This window comes from Microplitis mediator, chromosome 4 (assembly GCF_029852145.1).
Source record: "Microplitis mediator isolate UGA2020A chromosome 4, iyMicMedi2.1, whole genome shotgun sequence".
Taxonomy (NCBI): domain Eukaryota; kingdom Metazoa; phylum Arthropoda; class Insecta; order Hymenoptera; family Braconidae; genus Microplitis; species Microplitis mediator.
Genome location: NC_079972.1, coordinates 2668922 through 2692996, shown reverse-complemented (window position 1 = coordinate 2692996; position 24075 = coordinate 2668922). Strand labels below are relative to the sequence as shown.

Here is a 24075-nt window from a genome sequence, read left to right as displayed (position 1 = left end):
CTATAGTAAATAAAAGAAAAGATACAGAACATCTTAACAATAATTACTCATCATTAATAAATAATTCACATAGATAACTAATTTAATTACAAAAACATCAAAATAAACATCATTCACCACTAACCATAGTTGATCAACAAAGAACCGACCTTACCGACAGTAAATTGAATTAATAATGTGAACATGAAATGATACTTAGCGTCTAAGTGATGCTACATGACCAACTGCCTAATTGAACGTATATTTATTCATATATATGTACAATTATTCATACACGTTTTGTCGTTGATTTAACGCTGTTGTCACGACAAGTTCACATTATTTATTTAATTTTTAAGCAAATACTTAAGAATAAATTAAAATAATTATTGTCAAATTAAAATGAATAAAAAATCTTGTCGCATAATTAAAATTCCGAAAAAGAAAATAAAAAAATACAGCCATATATACATATTTACAATTATAACCTCTAAAATCAACACATGCAAATATAAATTACATAAAGACTAAATAATAATTGACTTCTACACTATTTGTAAGTTAAAAAAATTAATATTAATGATTACTAATTGTGAAAACATAATTGTCATTTACATTTATTTGAAATTGTTTTAATTACTATATTGACATTGTTAAAAAATTTTTATAAAATTTATTGTATTTATTATATAGAAATATAAGGGTCTGAAGATGTTAACAAAGTTAACGAAACGTTACTTATGAATTAAATAAAGAAAAAGTCAATTAACAAGATCAGGAAAGCCGTAATCCCTTCATTTCAAAAATTCACCAACACTGATCTTTTCATAAATTCACCAACAAATAATAATAATAATAATAATAATAATAATAATAATAATAATAATAATAATAATAATAATAATGATAAGGTTTGAATGTTTAGGTTTCCACTATATTTAAATGGTGTATTACCGTACGATGGACGTGTGGCTCAATAAGTTATAGATCAAATTGAACGAAATATAGTATAGTGCCGGATAGCTCAACTGGTAGAGCCCTCGGCGCGATACCGAAGTGGTCTGGGTTCAATTCCCAGTTCGGACTATCTATATTTCCTCAATTTATCTATAAATTGTCTTATTGAGAAGGTTATTTGCATGTTTAGGATTCCACTATATTTGAATGGACTCTACTATCAGCGCAACCTGTCAATGGCCTGGATTGACTACAGCAAGGCATTTGACTCAACATCTTATGAGCTTATTCTCTTCTTGCTCAAATGCCTTGGGGTCAATCACGATACAGTGGGGTGCATTTAGCGTACGATGCAACTTTGGCGAACACGGTTCCACATTTCATGTGGCAACGACAAACGTGTGACCGAAGTTGTACAGTACAAACGAGGTGACTTCCAGAGTGATTTCCTGAGCCCTCTGCTGTTTTCTATCTCACTGCTGCCGATATCTGTTGCGCTACGCCGAACCCGTGGATACTCAGTGGGCCCACCAACTGATCGGAAATATTCGATCACCCACTTACTCTACATGGATGATCTAAAGGTATATGCTCCTGATGAGGAACACCTTCAGACAGCCTTGAATATCGTAGGGGAGTATAAATGGGATGTCGGCATGGCTTTTGGGTTGGACAAGTGCGCGGTCGTTAATCTGGTGAAGGGTAAGTGCTCTGATTTGCGCAAAGATATCGAGTTAGTAGATGGGAGCGTCATTGACCATCTTGACGCCGGAAAGTCGTACAAATATCTAAGGATTGACAGGAGTCCTATGCAGGACGTCTTGAAAATTAAAACGACTCTCTGCAGCGAGTATGGGCGAAGACTCCGGAAAATTTGGTCATCAGAACTTTCCGGAAAGAACAAAGTCTCCGCAACAAACATGCTTGCTGTCCCAGTACCTCTCTACTCTTTTGGTGTCCTCAAATGGACCCGAAAAGTGCTTAGAGACCACGATATCAAGACACGAAAAGTCATGAATATGAATCGGAGCATGCACCCTAAGTGACTTAGGGTTCGATTTCCAGTTCGGGCTATCTATATTTTTCTCAATTTATCTATTAATTGTCTTATTGAGAGGTTTGCATGTTTAGGTTTCCACTATATTTAAATGGTATAACCCCCTGTTTTTTATGCTGGGGTTATATATATATAAATAAGCAGGGGGTATAAATAACCCCCTGAGCATTTACCTAAAAACGAAATAATAATAATAATAATAATAATAATAATAATACTATCAATAATCTTCAAATTCACTTTAACTTGTTTATCACCATGATTATTATTGTCACTACTATGATCGCTGTTATTATTGATCCTATCATTTTTAGTGTAATCCAATTGACACTTGTCATTAACTTCAAAGTTTGGTACCCTGATTAAGAAGAATTATTTGAAATGATTCAAAACAATTTGAAATAATTTAAAAATAATTTTAATCGACTAATGTGTAGATTTACACTTAGCATGGATTAAATGACTCTTCTTATTCAGGGTAATGATTGAGGCTCAATAATCTGAGTTTTCTAGAGATTAGAATTGTTTATCTAAATATTTAAGAGTTTTCGTAAACGTCCATTTTTTTGATTTGTAGATAATCCTTTATATGTTTTTCTAACGGACATTTTTTATCAAACACTCTACACACGTATATAACGGTGGGCCCTGGCTACTTCGTGTCCAGTAGCCACGAACCACAGTTGATGAATATTTCCCGAATTTATTTAATTTAGTTATTAATTATTTTAATCATAAATTTAGATCGACTGTTACTGGTTCTGGGATCGGGAAACTTGATGTCTCAGGAGTAGGTCTGCTCGTCCTGACCGGACATGCGGCTGAAATAGACTTAAAACTATAGGACTCTGGTGATAATTAAGTTATATGCTCGAGAAAGTTTAACTGACAAGTTTATTTAATCAAATCCCCATAAATATATACAGTTTTCCCCTTTTACTTCAACTATAATAATTTTATATGTATTTACAAGTGGTCCAAGGAATTTTATCAACTCGAGACGCGTGTGTTTCTTGATTATGAGCGGGAATAAGATAATAGAGTAATTAACCGCGTTGAAGAGAGAGAGCAAATATGCACGTATAACAATATAAAATATAATTGGCGACCAAAAAGGCATTACGACTTACAGATGGTACTGGTCGTCTTTGCATCCTCCTGGTTATCCCACAGCAAGTCTTTGACAACGGTGGAGGGCGTAATTGACCCTGATGCGATCTACAGGTCGATGATCGATGCGTCAGTTGAGAGAAAGCGAGGGAGATTTGAACATTCTTTCCCTCTTCCGCTCTGTGGAGAAGTAGTTGAACAGTTGCTGAAGCAACGCGTTGAAAATTTTCCTCGTGTCGTGGGATTGGAAGAAGAACCAGCTTGTGAATTGGTCGGGTATGAGATGAGGTGGCAGTCTTTAGTCCCCGGGCACTCTTAAAGTTGCATGATAATGTCATCGAGCACATGGAGGAGATTATTGATTATCTATTGTTACTATGATAATATTATTATTAAATTGTGTAATGAGAGAAATATGATACTGCTCGTGCCACAATTTATGTTGTCGCGCTGACAGTGCGTTGGTCGTCGTTGCTAACAGTAATATAGACAAGTAGTTTTTTTTAGCTGCTCCGGTATCTGGATCCAAGACTAAAAAGTTAAATCGTTGGTTCATCAAGATGATAAAGTTTCGGCTGTGATGACTTGAGGGTGGAGGTGGAGATTTATTGGAAAAGAGTTGAAAAATAATTACAGCCTCGTGGAGGTTTTAAGATACAGCGCCATGGGTATAAGTTTTTTTTTTCTTGGTTAAGTTTAACGACCGCCCCCGTGTCCATGCAGCGAAAGTGATGAGAGAGTGATACTGCGACGAGGTTCGAGGAACTAGAGAAAAGTGTTTAAATAAAGTGAGATTTACTGCTAGTGCCTAGTTCTAATATTATGTATTATAAATATATTATAAACAGTATAATTATAAATAGATATTGATAATTACTAATCACTTGACATCACACATGACGAAATTACCTTTTTAAATTAACAGTATAATAAATTATGACGTTAGACAATAAATTTAATAACTTGTAACGGGTGCACTTATTATATTAATTGAATTTGTGGTCTCAATACAATAAGTGTCCCACACATGTGCAAAACTTCAGGTGTCTTGCAAACCTGTCTAGCTGAACTCAGTATCTCCAGGTGAGGGTAAGCCCCTTACTGGACCACACAGTATTAAAATATGAAGAGAAAATTCTTATACCTAAACTTGTCAGGAAGGTTGCGATAAATTAGTTTAATATAACAATTTTAAATATAAAACAGTGGTATTTATTGTAACGAAGCCGCTTTACAGATAATTAATGAAAGATGAAAAATAACCAAAATGAATGATGAAACTGACTCGACTAATTTTATAAACAACAAATTTGACTTGACTACTTTAACAAATAACGACTCCCCAATTAATAAAATATTTATTAACAATAAAATAGTTAATCCGACAATAAACAAACGAGTTCACTTACTCCAACAATCTCCAATCTTAACCAGTCCTTCACTCCAACGATCCTTTTCCTCCAAGACCAAAACCAGACCCAGTCCTTCCTTCCAAGTCCACCAAACCATTCCAATTCTTTCCCATCAACCAGATCCAATCCATAATAAATATCATATAAATAACCGCTTGAATATACTCAAATTAACTTAATAAAAGAAATAAGCTTCCACGAGCCGTGGGCTTATATGCTCTTGGCCCATTTTAATGATGACTAGCAGCACGTGTAGTAGTAGTAGTTAGAAATTTGTGGAAACCAAGATGTTAGTGGTAGTTGTAGCAAGGCACGTCCGTCCACGGCGGTTGCTGCGAGCCAAGAGACCGATCGCTCGTCGCCTCTGGCCCTCGTACTTCTCCACTCAGGTTGGCCAACCCCTAAAACCAAAAGTCGGGACTCGACCGTAGCGACCCCGGCGCATCAATGACTGTATTTTCTTCAGTTGTTGAAGAAGGAGGGCGGATCTTTTAGCGCGAGTCGAAATTATATTTAAATTGTAATGTGGGGCATTCCACCCCGTTACAAACTAAATTCAATAATCTGATAGAAAAAATATAAAATTTTAGATATAATTGACACTGTAGATAGTAGAGTGTTGACAATAAAGTAAAAATAAACTATCAAGATGGACGAGTGCATGTTGAATGATCTGCTGGAATGCTCCGTTTGTCTTGAGAGGTTGGACACCTCGAGTAAAGTCCTGTCGTGTCAGCATACCTTCTGCAAATAATGCCTCGAGGAAATAGTCAGCACGGATCGGGAATTGAGGTGTCTAGAATGCCGCGTGCTGGTGGATGCCACGGTGGTCGATTTGCCACCCAATGTTTTGTTGATGAGGATACTGGAGAGTATGAGAAATGCGACTCCAAAAAGTGCTAAACCCTATGCTCGAACAACAACAGGACCGCAGAGACTTTTTGGCGGTCATCAGGTGACACCAACGCCCGCCGCTGTCACCACGACCATGGCACCAGTTGTCCTTGCAGCTGATTCAGAAAGACACGCAAATGCTTCCGCTAAGCAGGTGCACCTTCATAATCAACCCTACGGCAGGGATATTTATGATTACATCTCCAAAGTCCCGGGGTAATTATTTTATTTTTAAATATTTGTGAGGTTTTTTTTTTTTATTTTTAGTTATTTATAAATATTTTTTCAGAGATTTGAGCTTCAAAAAGGGAGATATTGTGATTTTAAGAAAGAAAGTTGATAATAATTGGTATTTTGGTGAGTGTGGAAATAATCATGGCGTGTTTCCGCTCTCTTATGTCCAGGTAATGACCTCATATAATTTTATTTATGCGTCATTTTATTTCCAAGTAATAAATAATTATTTTCAATTTTTAATTATTAGGTAATGACTCCTTTGCTGCCGCATGTTCCACAGTGTAAAACCTTGTACGATTTTGAAATGACTAATGATAAAGAGGACAAATTTTTGAAAATTATTTTAATTATAAATTTTCAAATAAATTTTATACCAAAAAATCTAAAGATTTTAAAAATCACGAATCGCAAAGTTATTTTAATTTAATTAATTTATAAATTTTTTTTCAAATAAATTTGATCGAAAATGAAAAGATTTAAAAATCACAACTCACAAAATTATTTCAATTTAATTATTTTATAAAATTTTTTCAAGTAAATTTTATCAAGAAAAGATCAAAAGATTTAAAAATCACAATCCACAAAATTATTTTAATTTAATTATTTTATAAATTTTTCCAAATAAATTTTATCAAAAATGGAAAGATTTAAAAATCACAACTCACAAAATTATTTTAATTTAATTATTTTATGAATTTTTTTTTTTGTATGAATTTTATATAAAAAAAAAATAAACTGATTTTAGAATCACAAATTTCACAGAATTATTTTATAATTTTTCCAAATAACTTAATGTTGAAAATCAAAGGATTTGAAAGTCACAAATTTCACAAATCTATTTTTAATTTATAACTTTCCAGATAGACTCTATTTTGCAACGAATGATTGAAAAATCACAAATTTCACCTTTATAATTAATTCAAATGATAGATTATTCTTTCCAAGATCATCAGCAGATCTCACTCTTCAAATTCTGTCGCTCGACTGCTAATTAATTTTCTTAACTCCTTCGTTTTCTTCGCTAATTCCCCAATTTCCCCCCCCCTCCCCTAATTTCTATATGTGGCGTGGAGGTGGTGAGAGTCAACGCTAAGATAAAGTCTTAGCCTTTTGTTTAGACTGCAACTTTTGGTTATCTCGGTACTTGATTCTTCTAAGAATTATTAATTATTTAAAATAATTAATTTCGTTTGAATCATTAAAATTTTGATTATCAAGTTATTTAATTTAATCTCGTCAGCAGAAAATATTGTTTAAATTATTAATGCAAAAACCAAGCAATAAGTTCGATGAATAGCACACGTGATACAATAATTTTATAAAAATTTTATAAAAAAACTGTCCAGGGTGCTAAACATCAACCTATTTCTTGTTTATAAATATTAAAAGAAAATTCTTAAGGGTGAAATTGACTCTCTTAGACGTTGGTTCTCATCAGAAGGTATTAGGTGAGAATAAACCCTGAAGAGCTTCTTCTCGTTTGATCTCATTCGATTACTACGACAATAATCATGTTATAGTAGCTTATGCTACGTATTCGTATATAAATGTATGCGTAGAAATGTATAATATATAAATGCATAATGGCATATGCGCTCAAGCTCATATTCACACAGTTATATACATACGTATATATATATATATATATATATATATATATATATATATATATATATATATATATATATATTGTAACGAATGTGAAACTGATCTTTTAAATATTTGAATAGCTAGAAAACAAATGCCTTCTTCTCTTGTTTTATAGATGCGCGATTAAAGTCAGTCAGTCTTATATTGACAGTTTAACAGCAAACATTGTATCTCAATAAACTATATATTGCTCTTGCTTTCTTTTACTGCTGTTAATTGTGGTGTTATTATTTCTCATATAAGTGTGTTATCATTGTAGTGTATAAGTGACATTAATTTAAGATACCAATCACTACAATATATATATACAAGAAATGCGTACTTGCATACACTCATGCGTATAATAAAGAAATTAACATAAATGAAAATTAATAAAATAATCACGGATATTATCAATATTTGGCCTGGCATTAGGCACCTGATCCATATATAATAATAATATAACGTTAACAAAATTTTCATGAAGACTCTGGTGGTGCCTGGATGTTGACCTTGGATGATAATTCACATCCATGCTTGTGGTAGGATGCAACCCAACGTCGTCTTATGAAATTTTTATTATTTGGCCTCTAGATTTTTGGATAAAGGGTTGAAGGGTGACGAGGACGTAACACTGATGAAGTTGTCGACAAATGTGCAGCCAGGGCCGTCGAGAGTTGCACCACCGACCCCAACGAATGAAGAAACAACACCGCTGATACCAACAGACCATACGAGAAATGTCTAGACGACCAGCAGTCAACCTCAGCGGCCACAAACGGCACCAGCGGCTGTGCTGCCTGTGTCTGATTCGAGCTCAACAGTTTCCTCGGGCAGCAGCTCCACAACCACTACTTCAAATACACCAAATAGTTCAACGACCTCAAGCAGCTCTAGTACCGCACCAAACAGTCCCAGTAGTCCGGCCACTTCCCCACCAGCTGTCGGTGGTAGACACAGCGCTAAACGTCACAGTTTCATGGCTGTTAATACTGGACACCATCCACATCCTCATCACAGACACAGCGCTGAAATTTTCAGCCCACCGGCAACTGAACAAAATCTCTGCGGAAGTAGTAATAATGCTGCAAATACCACTGAGACATTCACCATTCAACCACAGGAACTCAAGAACACAATTTACGTCATCGTAGGAGTGGCAGCAGTGATCTTGTCCTCTCTTAACCCTCTTCAAGTTTACTTATTGCTAATTCTACGACAAATTTACCAGCTGCCTATGTTGCTCTCTATCCATACAAACCTCAGAAAGCTGAAGAGCTCGAGTTACGTAAAGGAGGTATTTATATGGTGACTGAACGTTGTCAAGACGGCTGGTTAAAGGGTACATCAAATCGAACACAGAAGTGTGGAGTTTTTCCGGGTAATTATGTTACACCTGCTAAATGTCAACGGGGAATTAGTCGAGTTACTTTAACGACGACACATCAGACTGCAACCCTGACAACTGCCCAGGCAACTAATGATTCACGAATGACTAGCAGCTATACTAAGAACAAAGGTGCAACAGCACAGCCGTACACTCCTCGTTCTCTTCCGCCTCCAGAGTTACGACCACGTGCAGTAAGTCCTTCGCCAGCTGTATCAGCATCTTGGCACGGTCAGTGACAAGGACAAACCCCTCCACGGCTTGCTGAGCAAGCTGCTGCCAATACACTTGGCCGTAGTCACAGTGCAGTGATGTCATCTAATATTGGTAAGGCTACTACGTAATATTTTTCTTTATATCTTATAATTAATAAAAATCAACACTTGGATTAATTATGATTGTCATTAACGCTTCGCCAGGTAAAACAATGCTATCGCCACCATCAAATGTAGTCTCACCGGCGACTACAAGCTCCGACATTAATCGAAGTCCAAGCAATACTCTTAGAGTGACCGGTGGTGTAACACCGCCTCCAAATGTTTCAGTTGCCGCCGCCGCTGCTGCAGCCACAACTCCCACCACTTCCAAGTCCAGCGAAATAGCAAAGGTTCAAAATCGTAGTTTTTTTTTTCTCATTGACCATCAAAATAATAATATTAAAAATCGCCTTTTTTAGCCAAAAGAAAAAAAAGAAAAAGGTGTTTCACTAATACGCCGTTTGACGAACATGAAAAAATCAAAATCTCCACCTCCCGCGACTTACTCAATGGACAATCCAGTCTTTGGGGATAGAAACTTTGTGGCTTCTTTAGACGCCGTACACGTACGGTATAAATGGCTTTCTTTTATAACATTACTACAATCACTAAGATTTTTTCGTATTAGCTTTACATAATAGCGCTTGTATTAAACGTTAGAAAAAATATTCAGCACGTTATTCAGTGTTTAATTTTTTCGTTTTTTTCAAGAACAATTTTATAATTATAATCAAGAGCCAATATATTTTTTTTTTTTTTTTTAATTAATTAATTAATTAATACGACTAATGCAGCTGCCTAACAGCTACGCAAGCCATCAGGAAATATACGTATGTATCTGTCATATTTGAATATAAAATTGATAGATCGGGATCATGCCCGAGTTAGTTGTTAGAAGTTGGATCGTCAAGAAAGAACGAGTCCCAGTAATCAGCAACACTTACATGCAGGAACTGTCTAAGGAACATTGACGACATCACAAAGAGCTAAACCCAAGGAACGGCCCTCATTGCCTATTATCTTTTTACCGAGGTTAGTTAGCACTCGCAGATTTGCTTCAAAAAATATCTAAACTCGAAGCAAACAATGAGCCGTTCATAAAATATGTCACGCAAAATTGTATCTTTTTAGACTCCCCCACTTCGTCACGCTATGAAATTTTCTGCAACCCTCCTATCAATTTGCGTCATTCATTATAGACCCCCCCCCCATTATGACGGAAATATATACATAGAAATATTTATATACATACGAATATGAAACGAATGACTTTCTATCGTGACTGTAAGTGAGACCCCGCCCTCCTCCATAAGTGCGAACGTATTTTATGAACGGACCCTAATGATTTATTTGTCAATAATCTCTCCCCCTCATTTTATCTCAGAAATTCCGTCTCAGACAAAAAAAATCTCAGGTGACAATACGTGTGAGGTCGTCCTGGTTGGGGTGAATCGAGGTGACGCGACCAAGCGGCCATTTTAATGGTGGATATCGCTATCTTATTTTTAAGTGTATGTTGTATTAAAATCAAAAACATTTCCAACACACGGAAATATCGTAAAAGTTGTATTGTATTCAAAATTCTATAGTCCTCTCTAGTTATTAAAACGAATCTTATTGTAAATTAGAGTCGGCTGACTAGCCACCTAATACTTTCATAAAATAATATCAAGTTTATTGTATTCATATCATCGAATTTTTCAATTTTATAATATATAGTAATTTAATTTGTACATCAAACATCTTTTATTTCAACACACCTCCCAGATAATTACACTCAGTGTGATCCCGGTCTATTGGTCGAAAGACTAGGGCCAAAAATAATAATAATAATAATAAATTACGTCCGAAATCACGATACACACCACATTTTGGACGTAACAAATGTAAAATGTATTTAAAATTTATAATGATTAAATATTCAATTAAAATAAATATTTTGAACTGAAGAATAAAAACAAAATAAATCATTTGAGATTATCTATAAAAATAATTTTAGAAAAAAACTAAACACCAAAATTTCTTTTTCATGATTTAAATTAGAGTTTATTTATATTCAACACAGTTTTTATAATAATCATACATACTGCATTAAATATCAGGGTTTCAATGATAATTAATATTGCACTTGATTTAGCCAGTCAATAAAACTCACCGTTAATGTCTATCGATAACATTAATAACATTCGTAGGACTGGGTGTTCTGGTACTGGGACGGGGTTATTTTGGTGTACTAATAAACGAGCAGTAAAATTAATAGAATAAAATGTTGGAAAATCCGAAATTGCACACCTCAATCGCTCATTTTATTTTTGATCATTACTTTTATTTTTTTTTTCATGAATTTTTATATTCAACTTTAAATTATTAATTTGATTTTTTTATTTCTTAATTCCAGTTTAATTTTTTTCGTTTTATTTAAATTTTTTCTAAATATCCCGCATTTTTGTTGTAGATGTCGCTCTTTTTTTTCAATCTTACTGTTTTACGCTAGTGCTGCCGCCAGTAGTTGATGGGAAGGAAAAATGAAAAAAAATTTACTTTTGTAATAATAACAGTATAAATAAATATGGCCGCTAAACTTTTCGTGAATAGTCAGTCTTGTTATTTTATTTAATTACAATTAAACTAAAAGGAGTACGACAGTAATTTTCAATAGGGTTCTTGTGATAAAAAATACAAAGATAATAACAAAAAAGTTAGGCCAATTGATTGTGTCTATCGAGAGTTACTTGGTTTACTAAGTTTCATACAGGACAATTGACAACTCGTGTCACTGGGATTAAAATAATTTATATTTAATTAATGGAATAATTAATCGAGTTAATATAGGGTCGAAATTATTGTTTAATAAATTGGCTTTGTGTTGGTATAAAATTTGACCCATTTTAGTGTAGTCGAAAAAGTCTAGAGATAATTTAATGTGAGTAAATGAGTCGAAAAATTTAGAGCGATCATAAAGCACACCAGCGCTTACGCGCTTGAGGTGTGCAATACTATTTTTTTCATATTGTTAATATTTTTTCTTGAATTTTGTCATTCAAGATGCATATACAAAAAAAAAATTAATAAAAAGTAATTCCATACATTTTCTATGAGCTTAAGACCATTGACTGATTTCTTAGCAAAACCATGAAGAGACATGAAAAAGTGATGATTCCGTGACTATTGCTATAATTAACAACTTTTTCTTTCATATTTTGAATATATTCTAAAATCTGTTTTATATACACTTATCCAAAAAATTAAAGGAACAAGAAAATTTTATAAATTTTTTAGTGATTTTTGGAAGGCTGTATTTTCGTGAAAAATGATCGTATCGAAAAAATTAAAAAAGTAAATTGAAGCTTGAAATTTCTAGTTTAAAGATATTCCAGCAAAATATTTTTTTGAGCCACGGTTTTTGCGAAATTATAAGAAAAAGGTCGAGACAAAATTTTTCTAAATTTTTTGGTTTTGTTTTTTAGGTCTACGGGGCCGGGAAAAATTTTTTCAAAAAAACAAATTCATGGCTCGTTTAGAAAATTTATTCAGCCACAATTTGCTTTTTTTTTTCTCTGTACGACAATTTGCTGCTAAGATATCAGCCGTCAAATGAAAAAAGATCCTTTTGTCTTTGATTATTGATATTTCAGCAAGTAATGGTCACAGTAATCTAAAGGGCAGTTTAATAAACTTTAATAAATTCCCTACAAGCTCCATTTTTGATTTTTTCAAAAAAAAATTTTTTTTCATCTTTGATATCCATTTTAAAAACCCACAAAAAATGGCCATTTTCTGGTTTTTTAGTCAACTCATCGTGTAAATTGAGCGAATTAATCTAGAGGATCTGGTGTAGGTGATGGTAATTTTAACAACTAAAAATTATACACTTTTTTATAGAAAATAAATTAACTATTTATTTACATTATTTACTGACAATTATTGTGAGAAATATATATTATTAGCGAATTCAACTTAATTAATACGCGAGAGCGAATGCAACGTTGTAATGGGTGTACTTATTACATGAATTTATTCGTGGTCTCAATGCAATAAGTATCCCACTCATGTACAAAACTTCAGGTGTTTTGTAAACCTGTGTAACTATGCTCAGGATCTCCAGGTGAGGGTAAACCCCGACTGGACCACGCAGTGAATTAAAAATTAAGAGAGAGAAGATTTGCTGTAACTTATACTTATAAGGGAAATGTTTAAATAATTAATAAGAAATTTATAGAGGAAAATGAGTCTGGTATTTATTGAAGACGGGTCGTCTTACAACAATTTATGATGACGGTGAACAATAATTAAAAAATGGATGGTGAATATGACTCGACAAAATTTTACCTTGAAAATATTTTATAGTGACTCTACTCTATGATATTTCTCAATGACTCTATTTTATAATATTATTCAATGACTCTATGAACAATACCAAATGACTCTACTACAATACTAAATGACTCTATTACAATACTAAATGACTCTATTAACAATTTTCACAAGAAAGACTCCACTCACTTCACACTATCCTCCAGCACAGTCCCAAAACTGCCAAAACTTCAATATGGTGTTGATCCTCGCCTCTCAGAACCAAGTCCTCCGTCCTCGATATCCACTTCCAAGATAATCACTCCAAAAATCCACAGTAATTTATAATTTTCCAGAATAAGCTTCCACTTACCAGTGGGCTTATATGCTCTTGGCAATTGGCGTGTGTACGAATAGCTTGTACCGGATGTTATGTATAGAAACTTTATATGAAATTGTATGGTTGCGGGAAATGCGTCCGTCTTCGATGAATGCCAAAAACCAAGAGGACGTCTCTCGACAATCGCCGAGCCTCATACCCCTCACTCGCAGGTTGGCCAACATCGACTAAAACAAAACTGTCCCCAAAACTCGACAGCAGTGGCCCCAGCGATAAGTGGATTGTTCATTTATCGGCTGTTGTTGTAGGAGGAGGTCGCTCTCGTTTCGGCGCGAGTCGAATTTGAATTTAAATTTGAATTTTTATTTAAACATAAATTTCACCCCGTTACAACGTAATACGCACGTATAAAAGCAACACGTGGTTGATAGCGGTAAAATTCACGGAAATACTTTAATTTTAATTACGCGTGAATGGACGATTTATTTATTCCCAATAAATAGCAGCCTTAATTCACTGACTAAATATTGAGAGTAATTAGCTGAGCGGTTTACTATTTAATTAGCACAAAAGAAAACTTGAATTAATAAACGGTTTTAAGCACGAGGTAAACTCTAGAAGAGCACGTTGTTAATTAATTGAAGAAAACGTCGTATATGAGACCCACACATCGGTTTCTTTGTGACGTCAGAGCGGTAGACCAATAAGAAAATTAGAAAGCGACGCTAACGAGATTTCAGCCAATAGGGAAAATCCACGTAGCTCGTTGAGATCTTGAGCCAATGAGTGCGTTTCATGTCGCAACTCTTTTATTCATTGTTGGAACTAATTGATTTGGATGATGGATTTTCCTCATTGGCCAAGATCTCGCGCGTAAGTTCAAATAGCGAAAGTGCTGCCGACCTATTGGTGAGGCTCGGCGTTCTCAGGTGGTAGCGAGTTTGCTCTTGACTCAACACATCGCTACTCTGCAAATATTGATAAAAAAAATAATGTTGCCAGGTGATTTTACAGCTTAATGTACCCTACAAAACCCTGGAAATTTAAAGATTGATCCATTGAACCGTTTGTCCGGTCCGATTGCTCAAAGTTTTACAAAACAATTAAAGGAATAAGTTTTGTTCCTTAATTTAAGTAATTGTTACCAAAATGAAAAAATCAATTTTTTTTGGATTTTCTTTCATTTTTGCGTTAGTTATTTAGTAAATGTAAGGTAATGAGGAAAAAAAAAATTTTTTCAAAAAAACGAAGCCAAACAAGAATTTTTTCACTTTTTTTTTTTTACGTTTTATTCGGGGGGTTACTTTTTTTTCGTTTTTCGGAAAAAATTTTTTTTTTTTCCTCTTTACCTTACATTTACTGAATAACTAACGCAAAAATAAAGGAATATCCAAAAAAAAATTAATTTTGTAATTTTGGTAACAATTACTCAAATTAAGGAACAAAACTTGTTCCTTCAATTGTTTTGTAAAACTTTAAGCAATCGGACCGGACAAACGGTTCAATGGATCAATCTCTAAATTCCCAGGGTTTTGTAGGGTACATTAAGCTGTGAAATCACCTGGCAACATTATTTTTTTTATCAATATTTGCAGAGTAGCGATGAGTTGACTAAAAAACCAGAAAATGGCCAGTTTTTGTGGGTTTTTCAAATGGATATCAAGGATGAAAAAAATTTTTTTTTTGAAAAAATCAAAAATGGAGCTTGTAGGGGATTTATTAAAGTTTATTAAACTGCCCTTCAAATTACTGTGTGACCATTACTTGCTGAGATGTCAATAATCAGAGACAAAAGGATCCTTTTTCATTTGACGGCTGATATCTCAGCAGCAAATTGTCGTACGAAGAAAAAAAAAAGCAAATTGTAGCTGAATAAATTTCCTAAACGAGCCATGAATTTGTTTTTTTGAAAAAATTTTTCCCGGCCCCGTAGACCTAAAAAACAAAACCAAAAAATTTAGAAAACTTTTGTCTCGACCTTTTTCTTATGATTCCGCAAAAACCGTGGCTCAAAAAAATATTTTGCTGGAATATCTTTAAACTAGAAATTTCAAGCTTCAATTTACTTTTTTAATTTTTTCGATACGATCATTTTTTACGAAAATACAGTCTTCCAAAAATCACTAAAAAATTTATAAAATTTTCTTGTTCCTTTAATTTTTTGGATAAGTGTACTATTTCGTAACTAAAAGATTAAGGTTTTCAATAAACAAAGTTTTATTAAAGACCGAAGCGATATTCCTTAAGAGAGATTACACCCGACGCGGTCCACGCAAGGACAAAGGTCCGTACTCCTATGAAGCGAAAAGACAGAAAAAGCCCAAGTATGATTCAAAGCCACCGAAAATCGTAATAGGCAAAACGAAAATAGCATTCAAAAAGAGCGTTAGATACTTAGGGGTACACTTCGACCAGGACCTCAAACCAACCACACACATAAAGACAAGGCACGCAAAATTAGAGAAAACTTTTGGTCGTTTACGCCGTCTCGCACGGACTGAATGGGGACTGCGCTTTCCGGCTATGTCCACCATCTACAAGGGCTACTTCCTGCCCGTTGTCACTTATGCGGCAGCAGGCTGGAGTGACCTATGTGGAGTGGAGGAATGGAAGGCTCTTAGGGCCCTGCAACGTCGAGCCCTGATTACGATGACGTGTTCATACAAGACGGCATCGTATGAGGGACTTTGTGTAGTTGCAGGGGCAGTGCCCATTCGGCTCGTGATTGATGAACGTTGCGCCCGTTACAATCTTCGTACTGGCAAACAGGCAACCCTTGGAACCGTGACCGTGCAGCCAGATGACGAAGAAGGCCTTGTCTCCCTCAGAAATGAAACCATTCGCAGATGGCAAGAACAGTGGTCCACAACGGACGACGGAAGTATGACATTCAACTTCTTCCCAGACGTTACTGAACGTCTAGTGAGCAAACACATCAGCCCTAACTTCTGGCTTACCCAGATGCTAACCGGTCATGGCTGTTTTAAGGATAGACTCTTCAAGTACGGACTCGCAAAGGATCGCAAATGCCCCCAATGCAATAAAGGGTAGGATACCGTTCAGCACTTACTGCTAAAATGCACCGAGTTCGAGCCTCAGCGTGAGGTGCTCCAGAGCATAGAAGGGTGGGACGCGAAGTGGCCACAAATCGGGCGTGTTCTTCTCACCCCAAATTCCTTTAAAGTCTTTAATGGTTTCAGCAAAGATTGTCTCCACCAAAAACTCAGCAGCCAGTTCCAACACAGAGAGGAAGGAGGAGAGGAGTACTAGACCGCGGTTCAACTGGCATCCACCCAGGTGTTGTCAGAGCATCTGGGCATAGGTGCACAGAACTCACGACTTGTGAGGACTCTGTGCATCTCGGGTGTTAGTCCGAAGTTAGGTGAGTGTGAGAATGAGTAAAGAATGTGTAAAAGAATGTGTGAAGAATGTGTAAAAGAATGTGTGTGAGAATGTGTGAAGAATGGACGAATGAATGAAAACAAAACTGGGTGTCTCCTTCGGGAGGCAGGGGAAAGAGTACCACGTCCCCTCTTGACCAAGTGGTATGTCGACCAATACAGAATTGGTACTATGGGAGGCCCATTCCAAGCCCCACTTCGACCAGAGTCTCTTTATTTCTTGAGATGGGAGGAGTGCTGTGGGCCCACGTGCGCTCGGACTCGTAGTGGCTGTGGTTAGATACCACACGTAATGAGGATTTTTGATTATACCTCCGGTAAATGTCCACTCTTGGTTCCGGCCGAGAGTGCCGCTTAAAGTGTAGAAAAGATGGAATTACGCAACGCGAGTATGCCCAAAAGGGCGAGGCCTCGGCCTCCGGACGGCGGAGGCGGACTTAGGTCCACGTTACATTAATTAAATTGGACAATTCTCGGCCCAGTTCTGAACAATCTCATCATTCACCTAGACTGTATCATCATATCATCTCAAATGCTCAACTGCACGACTCTCTCACCAAGTTCTGGGAACTTGAAGAAGTTCCAGAGTCCTGCAACGAAACACTCACCGTCGAGGAAGCCGAGTGTGAAGCTCACTTCCTATCAACTCATTCTCGAGACACATCAGGACGATACATCGTCCGTCTACCATTCAAATCATCATATCAGAAGCGAGGTGAATCTCGTCATATTGCGCAGCGCTGTCTCAACCGTCTCTTGAAGCGTCTTTCTCAAGACCCAGAACTTCAAGGTCAATATACTGCCTTTCTCAACGAGTATGAAGCACTCGGACACATGACCCGAGTCTCGGCAACATCGCCTGAACCATCTCATGTATATTATTTACCTCATCATTGCGTTGTTCGCGAAGACAGCGAAACTACCAAGTTGAGGGTCGTGTTCAATGGTTCTAGTAAAACATCATCTGCCAGTTCTCTCAATGATCATCTACATATCGGACCGAGCTTGCAATCAAAGATCTGTGATGTACTTCTGTACCTCAGAAGTCACAGATACATCTTTTTGACTGACATTGTTAAGATGATTCGCCAAATTCTCATCCACCCTGATGACAGGGACTATCAGCGCATTCTCTGGACAGAGAACGGTCTCACTGTGGCTTATCAACTCGACACCGTCACATATGGCACTCGACCAGCACCATATCTTGCTGGCCGAGCTCTCAAACAACTTCTCATCGACGAAGGGTCTCAATATCGACTAGCAGTGGAACCCTTTCAAAAGGCAGCTACGTCGACGACATCGGCGGCGGTGCCGACAATCTCAGCGATCTCAACGACATTGCAAATAATGTCGAGGCACTTTGCAACTTAGGTTGCTTTTCACTAGCTAAATGGAAAAGCAATCATCCTCAGTTCAGCAAAATCTCATCATCACTTAGTCCAGAAGATTCTCATTCATTCTCAGACCACATCTCAAAAATCTTGGGTCTCTCATGGAATTGTCAAGAAGATGTTCTCACGTTTACTGGCAAGACTTCTCAGACTCTCAGCATCACCAAGCGCACCATCACTTCAGAGGCTGCTCAATTATTTGATCCTCTGGGTTTAATCTCACCAGTAATTGTCAAGGCAAAAATCATGATACAGGACCTTTGGCTACAAAAAGACGACTGGGATGATGCACCCTCACCAGAGCTAGTTCACCGATGGAAGACTTTCCGCGATGAACTTTCTTAACTCTCTCATCTCAGAATTCCTCGATGGATTAATCTCATCCAAAATTCATCAAGCATCGAGATTCGCGGGTTTTCTGACGCATCTCAAGCTGCAATGTCTGCAGTATTATATCTTAGAGTCTGTCAACCTGGCGAACAGACTATTATCTCTCTCATCTGCTCTAAAACTAAAGTCGCACCACTCAAACGTCTCACAATTCCTCGACTCGAACTCTCAGCTGCATTATTACTCTCAAGACTGGCATCTCATGTCTCATCGACGCTTCAATTATCTCATGTTCCAACTTACCTATGGACTGACTCATCAACAACACTTGCTTGGGTTACCAGTGAACCTACAAGATGGAAAGAATTCGTCAAGAATCGAGTTGAAGCGATCCAGCACCATTCTCCAGATGCACACTGGAGATACATCTCAGGAAAACAGAACCCTGCTGACTGTGCATCCAGGGATCTAACAGCATCTCAGCTCATCAACCATCAGTTATGGTGGTCAGGACCCAGCTGGCTAGCTGATCCTCCCTCTCAATGGCCATCTCATCATGTTCTCACTTCAGCAGCAGATGAAACAGAGTAAGTAAACTCAGAAATGAGACCTTGCAAGTCTCATGTCTCTACTAGTCCACCTCTCATGCCACTATCACCTCTCATTCACTCATGGACTACACTCACAGCTCTACTACGGCGTACTGCAACAGTATTCAGAGCAATCTCATGTTCCAAAAAAGTACCTGGTTCGTCACTCAGCATCTCACCTCTCACTCCTGCTGAATTACAATCAGCTCTCATCCATTGAATTAAATCAACGCAGCAGGAATATTTCTCATCAGAAATCTCAGCATTATCTCAAGGCAATACTCTTAAGAAATCTCACTGTTTCACCCGTCTCACCGCATTCATCGATCAAGCTGGCGTAATCAGAGTCGGTGGACGTCTTCAAAATTCAGCATTGGATTCTGACAGCAAGCATCCAGCAATCCTTCCCAATGATTGTATGCTCTCACGTCTCATCATCTCAGATTCTCATCTACGCACTTTGCACGGAGGTACCCAACTAACTTTATCTCATGTTCGCAAGAAGTGTTGGATAATTGGTGGACGAGCTCCAATCAAAAACTTCATCCATCGCTGTCTCACCTGCGCACGAATGCGGGGAGTCAGATCTCAACAACTCATGGGTCAACTTCCATCTCATCGGGTCTCACCATCTCTCGTCTTCGAGAACACTGGAGTCGATTACGCCAGTCCAGTGTCTCTGAAGTCTTTGTCTGTCTCTTTAGATCAGCCGTTCATTTGGAGGTTGTCACTGACTACTCCAGTGAAGGCTTTCTCAAGGCATTCCGTCGTTTCACTAGTCGACGGGGAATTTGCCGCACACTTCGAAGTGACTGTGGGACAAACTTCAAGGGTGCTGATCTCATTCTCAAGCAACTTCTCACCGGTGCTCTCAAGGAATCATCTCATCTACAGCAGCATCTCGCCAATGATGGAACGCAGTGGTCATTCAACCCACCTGGGGCTCCTCATATGGGAGGAAAATGGGAGGCTGCAGTAAAATCAATAAAGTATCATCTTCAGCGAACCATTGCTGATACACTTCTCACCTACGAAGACTTCTCAACTTTTCTCATACAAGTTGAAGCTGTTCTCAATTCTCGTCCTCTCAGCGCACTCTCAGAGGATCCGGACGATCTCACTGCTCTCACGCCCGGACATTTCATCCGTGGCGCTGCCATCAACACCATTCCGGAACCTAATCTCACTGCAATCTCAACCTCAAGGCTATCTCATCTGCAGCATATACAAGAACGCTTGCAGCATTTCTGGGACCGGTGGTCTACAGAATGCTTACAATCTCATCAATCAATCTCAAAGTGGAATACCTCTCATCACGACATCACTGTTGGATCACTTGTCTTGTTCTCAGACGAGCGGTATCCCCCAACAAAATGGCCGCTCGCCCGTATCATCCAACTACATCCTGGTGCCGATGGTCTTATCAGAGTGGTCACTCTCAAAACTGTATCAACAACTCTCAAAAGGCCAATCAGCAAACTAGTGCTATTGCCCGTCTCATCGACCACGGAAGATTCTCAGAAATTGTCTCACTTCTCCAACGAGTGGGAGAAGGCGGGGAGAATGTTCAAATCTCCCGCGCTCAGTTATTCATTTCTCACCGTCGACATCTTATCGACCATACTATCGATCAGTCATCTACAATAGGCGGCTCCGCTAGTCGCGTTCTCGTATAGAAGACCGCTGGAGTGGGGATGAATAAGACGGATGAGCTGTCTCACTCACTCTTTCAACGCTCTCTCTCACATATATAGTTTAAAGTTCTCATGGCTGACGCCTCGTGCTCTCATGAAATCTTTCTGTTAATCTAAAATCCTTGGCTTTCTCAGTAAATTACTCAGTGCATTTTGCTTATAATAATTCATAGTAATTATTCATTACATTATTTTTGCTCTCACAATTAATCTCAGTGTTTTATTGGATTTAATTAATCTCACCTCGTGTACCGGCATAGTTGCCGCCAAGTCGCCATCTTGGCCACGTGTTGATCGCGAGTTTCAGTCTTATTAATTAAATATTACGTATATCAAATCAGTAAAAATCTCATGATAATTAAATCTCATCTACTGTATATATTGTAAATAAATTATTTATAGTGGTTATTATTGAAAACTCAGTGTTGAATAAATTTATTCACTACCCGCCAATTCACACACACCAGATCCTCTCATCCTCGCACCTTTTAATTAATTAGATACTAATTATTTAAACACAGGCAAACCGTTAAAAGTAAAAATTTCAGAAGTATACCAACTTCAGAAACTCACAGTTACGAATGTAAAAAATAAAGATGGTTCATAACTCAGAATGACAAATTATCACCTTGTCAAAAACATCGAATGGTTAACTCCTACATTCACATTTGCACCATCAACCCCAATACCAACTAAATTCTTTAATGGAAGCCCATCAGTCTCTAGTTGCTTTGTCAAAGCTGAATGAATGCCGTTAGCCGTAGCATCACTTATTTTCACAAGACGATAAAATGTTGTAATTATCTTTTTTTTTTTTTTGGAAAAATACCGTATCATAATGCACAAAACTTTTTCCGTTGATATATCGGTACTTTCGTCAATAATAAGTGAATATGGACATTCTTTAACGTCATTTACTAAGTCTTCAAGCATACACGGACCTAAAATATTTTTCATAAGCATTGCACATTTAGTGCGATGCAATTTCATATTATTAAAAACATCAGACTTTGGATCAATTTTCTTTAGCAGTTCTGTCAAATGATGTACGGTATTGATTGACGTATGTTCAGCGATAAAGGCGGCAATTTGAAGCTCAGCGATCTTACATGAGGGAGTAAGAGGTTTAATAACATCCAAAGGACGACAAAGTTTTGCTTGCTTATCTTTGTCCACGGCTATCTTATGCTTATTCGATGCAGCGTGTTTCAATAAATCATTCTTGTGAGCTACAAAAGTGCTGCAGCAATATTTACAAAAAGCTTTTGTGACATCACCAATAGGATCAGAAGATATCCAATCTGAATAAAACATTATCCAAAAAAATTATATTCAATTAAAAATAGGTCAACTTTCAATGTTCAAAAGATGTAGCTAAATATATCGAACGTAAATAAATATATGCATACAATCTCATATAAAAACACATAATATTTCAATTAATAATACATTTATTATTTAGTTAAAAGATATTTGACATTAAATTATTTAGAATTAAAAAAATCGTGAAAATAAACAAAATATTAACCTTTTAATTTTTCGTCATGTTCCCATTGCTTTGAATACTTTTGAAAATATTTCTTGTCTTTGGGTTGTTTAAATTTAGAGCTCATGTTTCTTGATATCAATATATCTTATTATTTTCGTATATATTTAATATCACATAATAAATTTGAATCAAAAAATTAATGGCGTAATTCGGGTTTAGCATTCGTTTATATAAGTAAAGAAAAAATCCACTACATAAGGGTATAACAGGTCCATATCTATATTATCTATAGATATTGTGTACCACTAGCACTGACCTCTATTTATTCTTTGCTTAGCAAATGATTACTTATATGTATTCATTGAATTCTGACAGTGATAAACTTGAAAAACGAATTCTACCTTCCATAAAAAGTTAATTTCTGGATAGCTTATTGAATAAAAAGTAATAATTAAATCATAAATTGAAAACCCCTTAAAAATTCCCTGAAAAAATGTGTCCCCTAAAAAATTCCCAACGTTCTTAAAATATACCTAAATTTAGGGAAAAATCCACTAAGTTGGCATCACTGAATAAATTAATTATTCTTGAATTATTATTTAAAATATTGGACCTAATAAAACATAAACATATATGTTAATTATAAATTTATAAATAACAAATACATCTGGATTTGATTTAGGCTGTATTTTTATTCATCACACAAGCATTAATAATAATTAAGTTACAATAATAATTTAAGTTTCATAATATAATCGTAAAATCAGTCACATAATTTTTTTAACACATGTTAAAAAACAATATAATGTTATGTGTTTAAAAATAGTTTATAGATTTTAAATATCATCAATTTAAATAAACTAATTTTAATCGAAACTAATCTTGATGTACATCAGTATATACCCTGTCCAAAAATTCTTATAGAATCCACTCAACTGCGACAAAAACCTCATAGAATTCTATAGACTGTATTGGTTTCAATGCCGTTTTTGTCGTATGTGATTGGATTCTATGGGAATTTTTGGATAGGATAAACACTTTCATTAAAAATTATTTATGGGTATATTAGATAATAATAAGATATGTATTAGATAATAATGTTAGATATTTGTTATATAATATTCAAGATATAATAATAATTAAGTTCTAATAAAAGTTGAGTTATGATATTTAAGCTTCCAAAAAAAATTGTGATTTTTACGACTTATATGAAAATACGATGTATATTTTGCACTGGCGCCCTGCAGCGTGAACATTCCAATTCATTGACTCTTTGAGTTATGTACTCGTTTAATAACTGAAGGCCACATCTTCTACCAATGAACGCGTGACCACAGGGTAATAATATGTATGATATGTCCTGATCACAACATAAATTGCAGTTTAACTCGTTGCCATTACCAATGTTGTGAAATTCTAGAAATCAAAAAAATATTTAAGTCTAAAATATTAAAAAATAGAAAAAAATTATTTTTATTCATATAAGGTAAAAGACCTATTATTCGTACACCTTTTATTGGAGTGAGATTAAACCACTTAATATAAATTGGTAAATGAAAAGAAAAAAATTTTTTTTCTAATAACTTTTTTTCTTAGTTTTTAATATATGATCCAAATTTTAAATT

The 24075-nt window shown here is 36.0% G+C and overlaps 2 protein-coding genes and 1 pseudogene across 2 annotated transcripts; 2 read left to right on the top strand and 1 right to left on the bottom strand.

Annotated features, from left to right (window-relative positions):
- The first annotated feature begins 5069 nt into the window (after nucleotides 1–5069).
- On the top strand, nucleotides 5070–16923 carry LOC130667152 (E3 ubiquitin-protein ligase SH3RF3-like; annotated as a pseudogene).
- Nucleotides 16924–17323: 400 nt separating this feature from the next.
- On the top strand, nucleotides 17324–18692 carry LOC130667151 (uncharacterized). Its single transcript, XM_057468639.1, has 3 exons — nucleotides 17324–17394; nucleotides 17436–17979; nucleotides 18069–18692. The coding sequence occupies exons 1-3, from the start codon at nucleotides 17324–17326 to the stop codon at nucleotides 18690–18692; spliced, it is 1239 nt and encodes a 412-aa protein (XP_057324622.1).
- Nucleotides 18693–21585: 2893 nt separating this feature from the next.
- On the bottom strand, nucleotides 21586–22620 carry LOC130667150 (uncharacterized). Its single transcript, XM_057468638.1, has 2 exons — nucleotides 22490–22620; nucleotides 21586–22262 (listed from the first exon to the last, which is right to left on the bottom strand). Exons 1-2 carry the CDS (start codon nucleotides 22572–22574, stop codon nucleotides 21586–21588), a joined length of 762 nt encoding a protein of 253 aa, XP_057324621.1. The 5' UTR covers nucleotides 22575–22620.
- Nucleotides 22621–24075: the final 1455 nt, after the last annotated feature.

Excerpts from the sequence above, each read along its gene's own strand:
- LOC130667151 (XM_057468639.1), top strand. The coding sequence starts at position 17,324 with ATGGAATTACGCAACGCGAGTATGCCCAAAAGGGCGAGGCCTCGGCCT. Across the intron at positions 17,395-17,435 it reads GACGGCGGAGGCGGACTTAG|TTCTGAACAATCTCATCATT; the intron begins GTCCACGTTACA and ends TTCTCGGCCCAG. Across the intron at positions 17,980-18,068 it reads TGCAATCAAAGATCTGTGAT|GGACTATCAGCGCATTCTCT; the intron begins GTACTTCTGTAC and ends CCCTGATGACAG.
- LOC130667150 (XM_057468638.1), bottom strand. The coding sequence starts at position 22,574 with ATGAGCTCTAAATTTAAACAACCCAAAGACAAGAAATATTTTCAAAAG. Across the intron at positions 22,263-22,489 it reads ACATGACGAAAAATTAAAAG|ATTGGATATCTTCTGATCCT; the intron begins GTTAATATTTTG and ends TGTTTTATTCAG.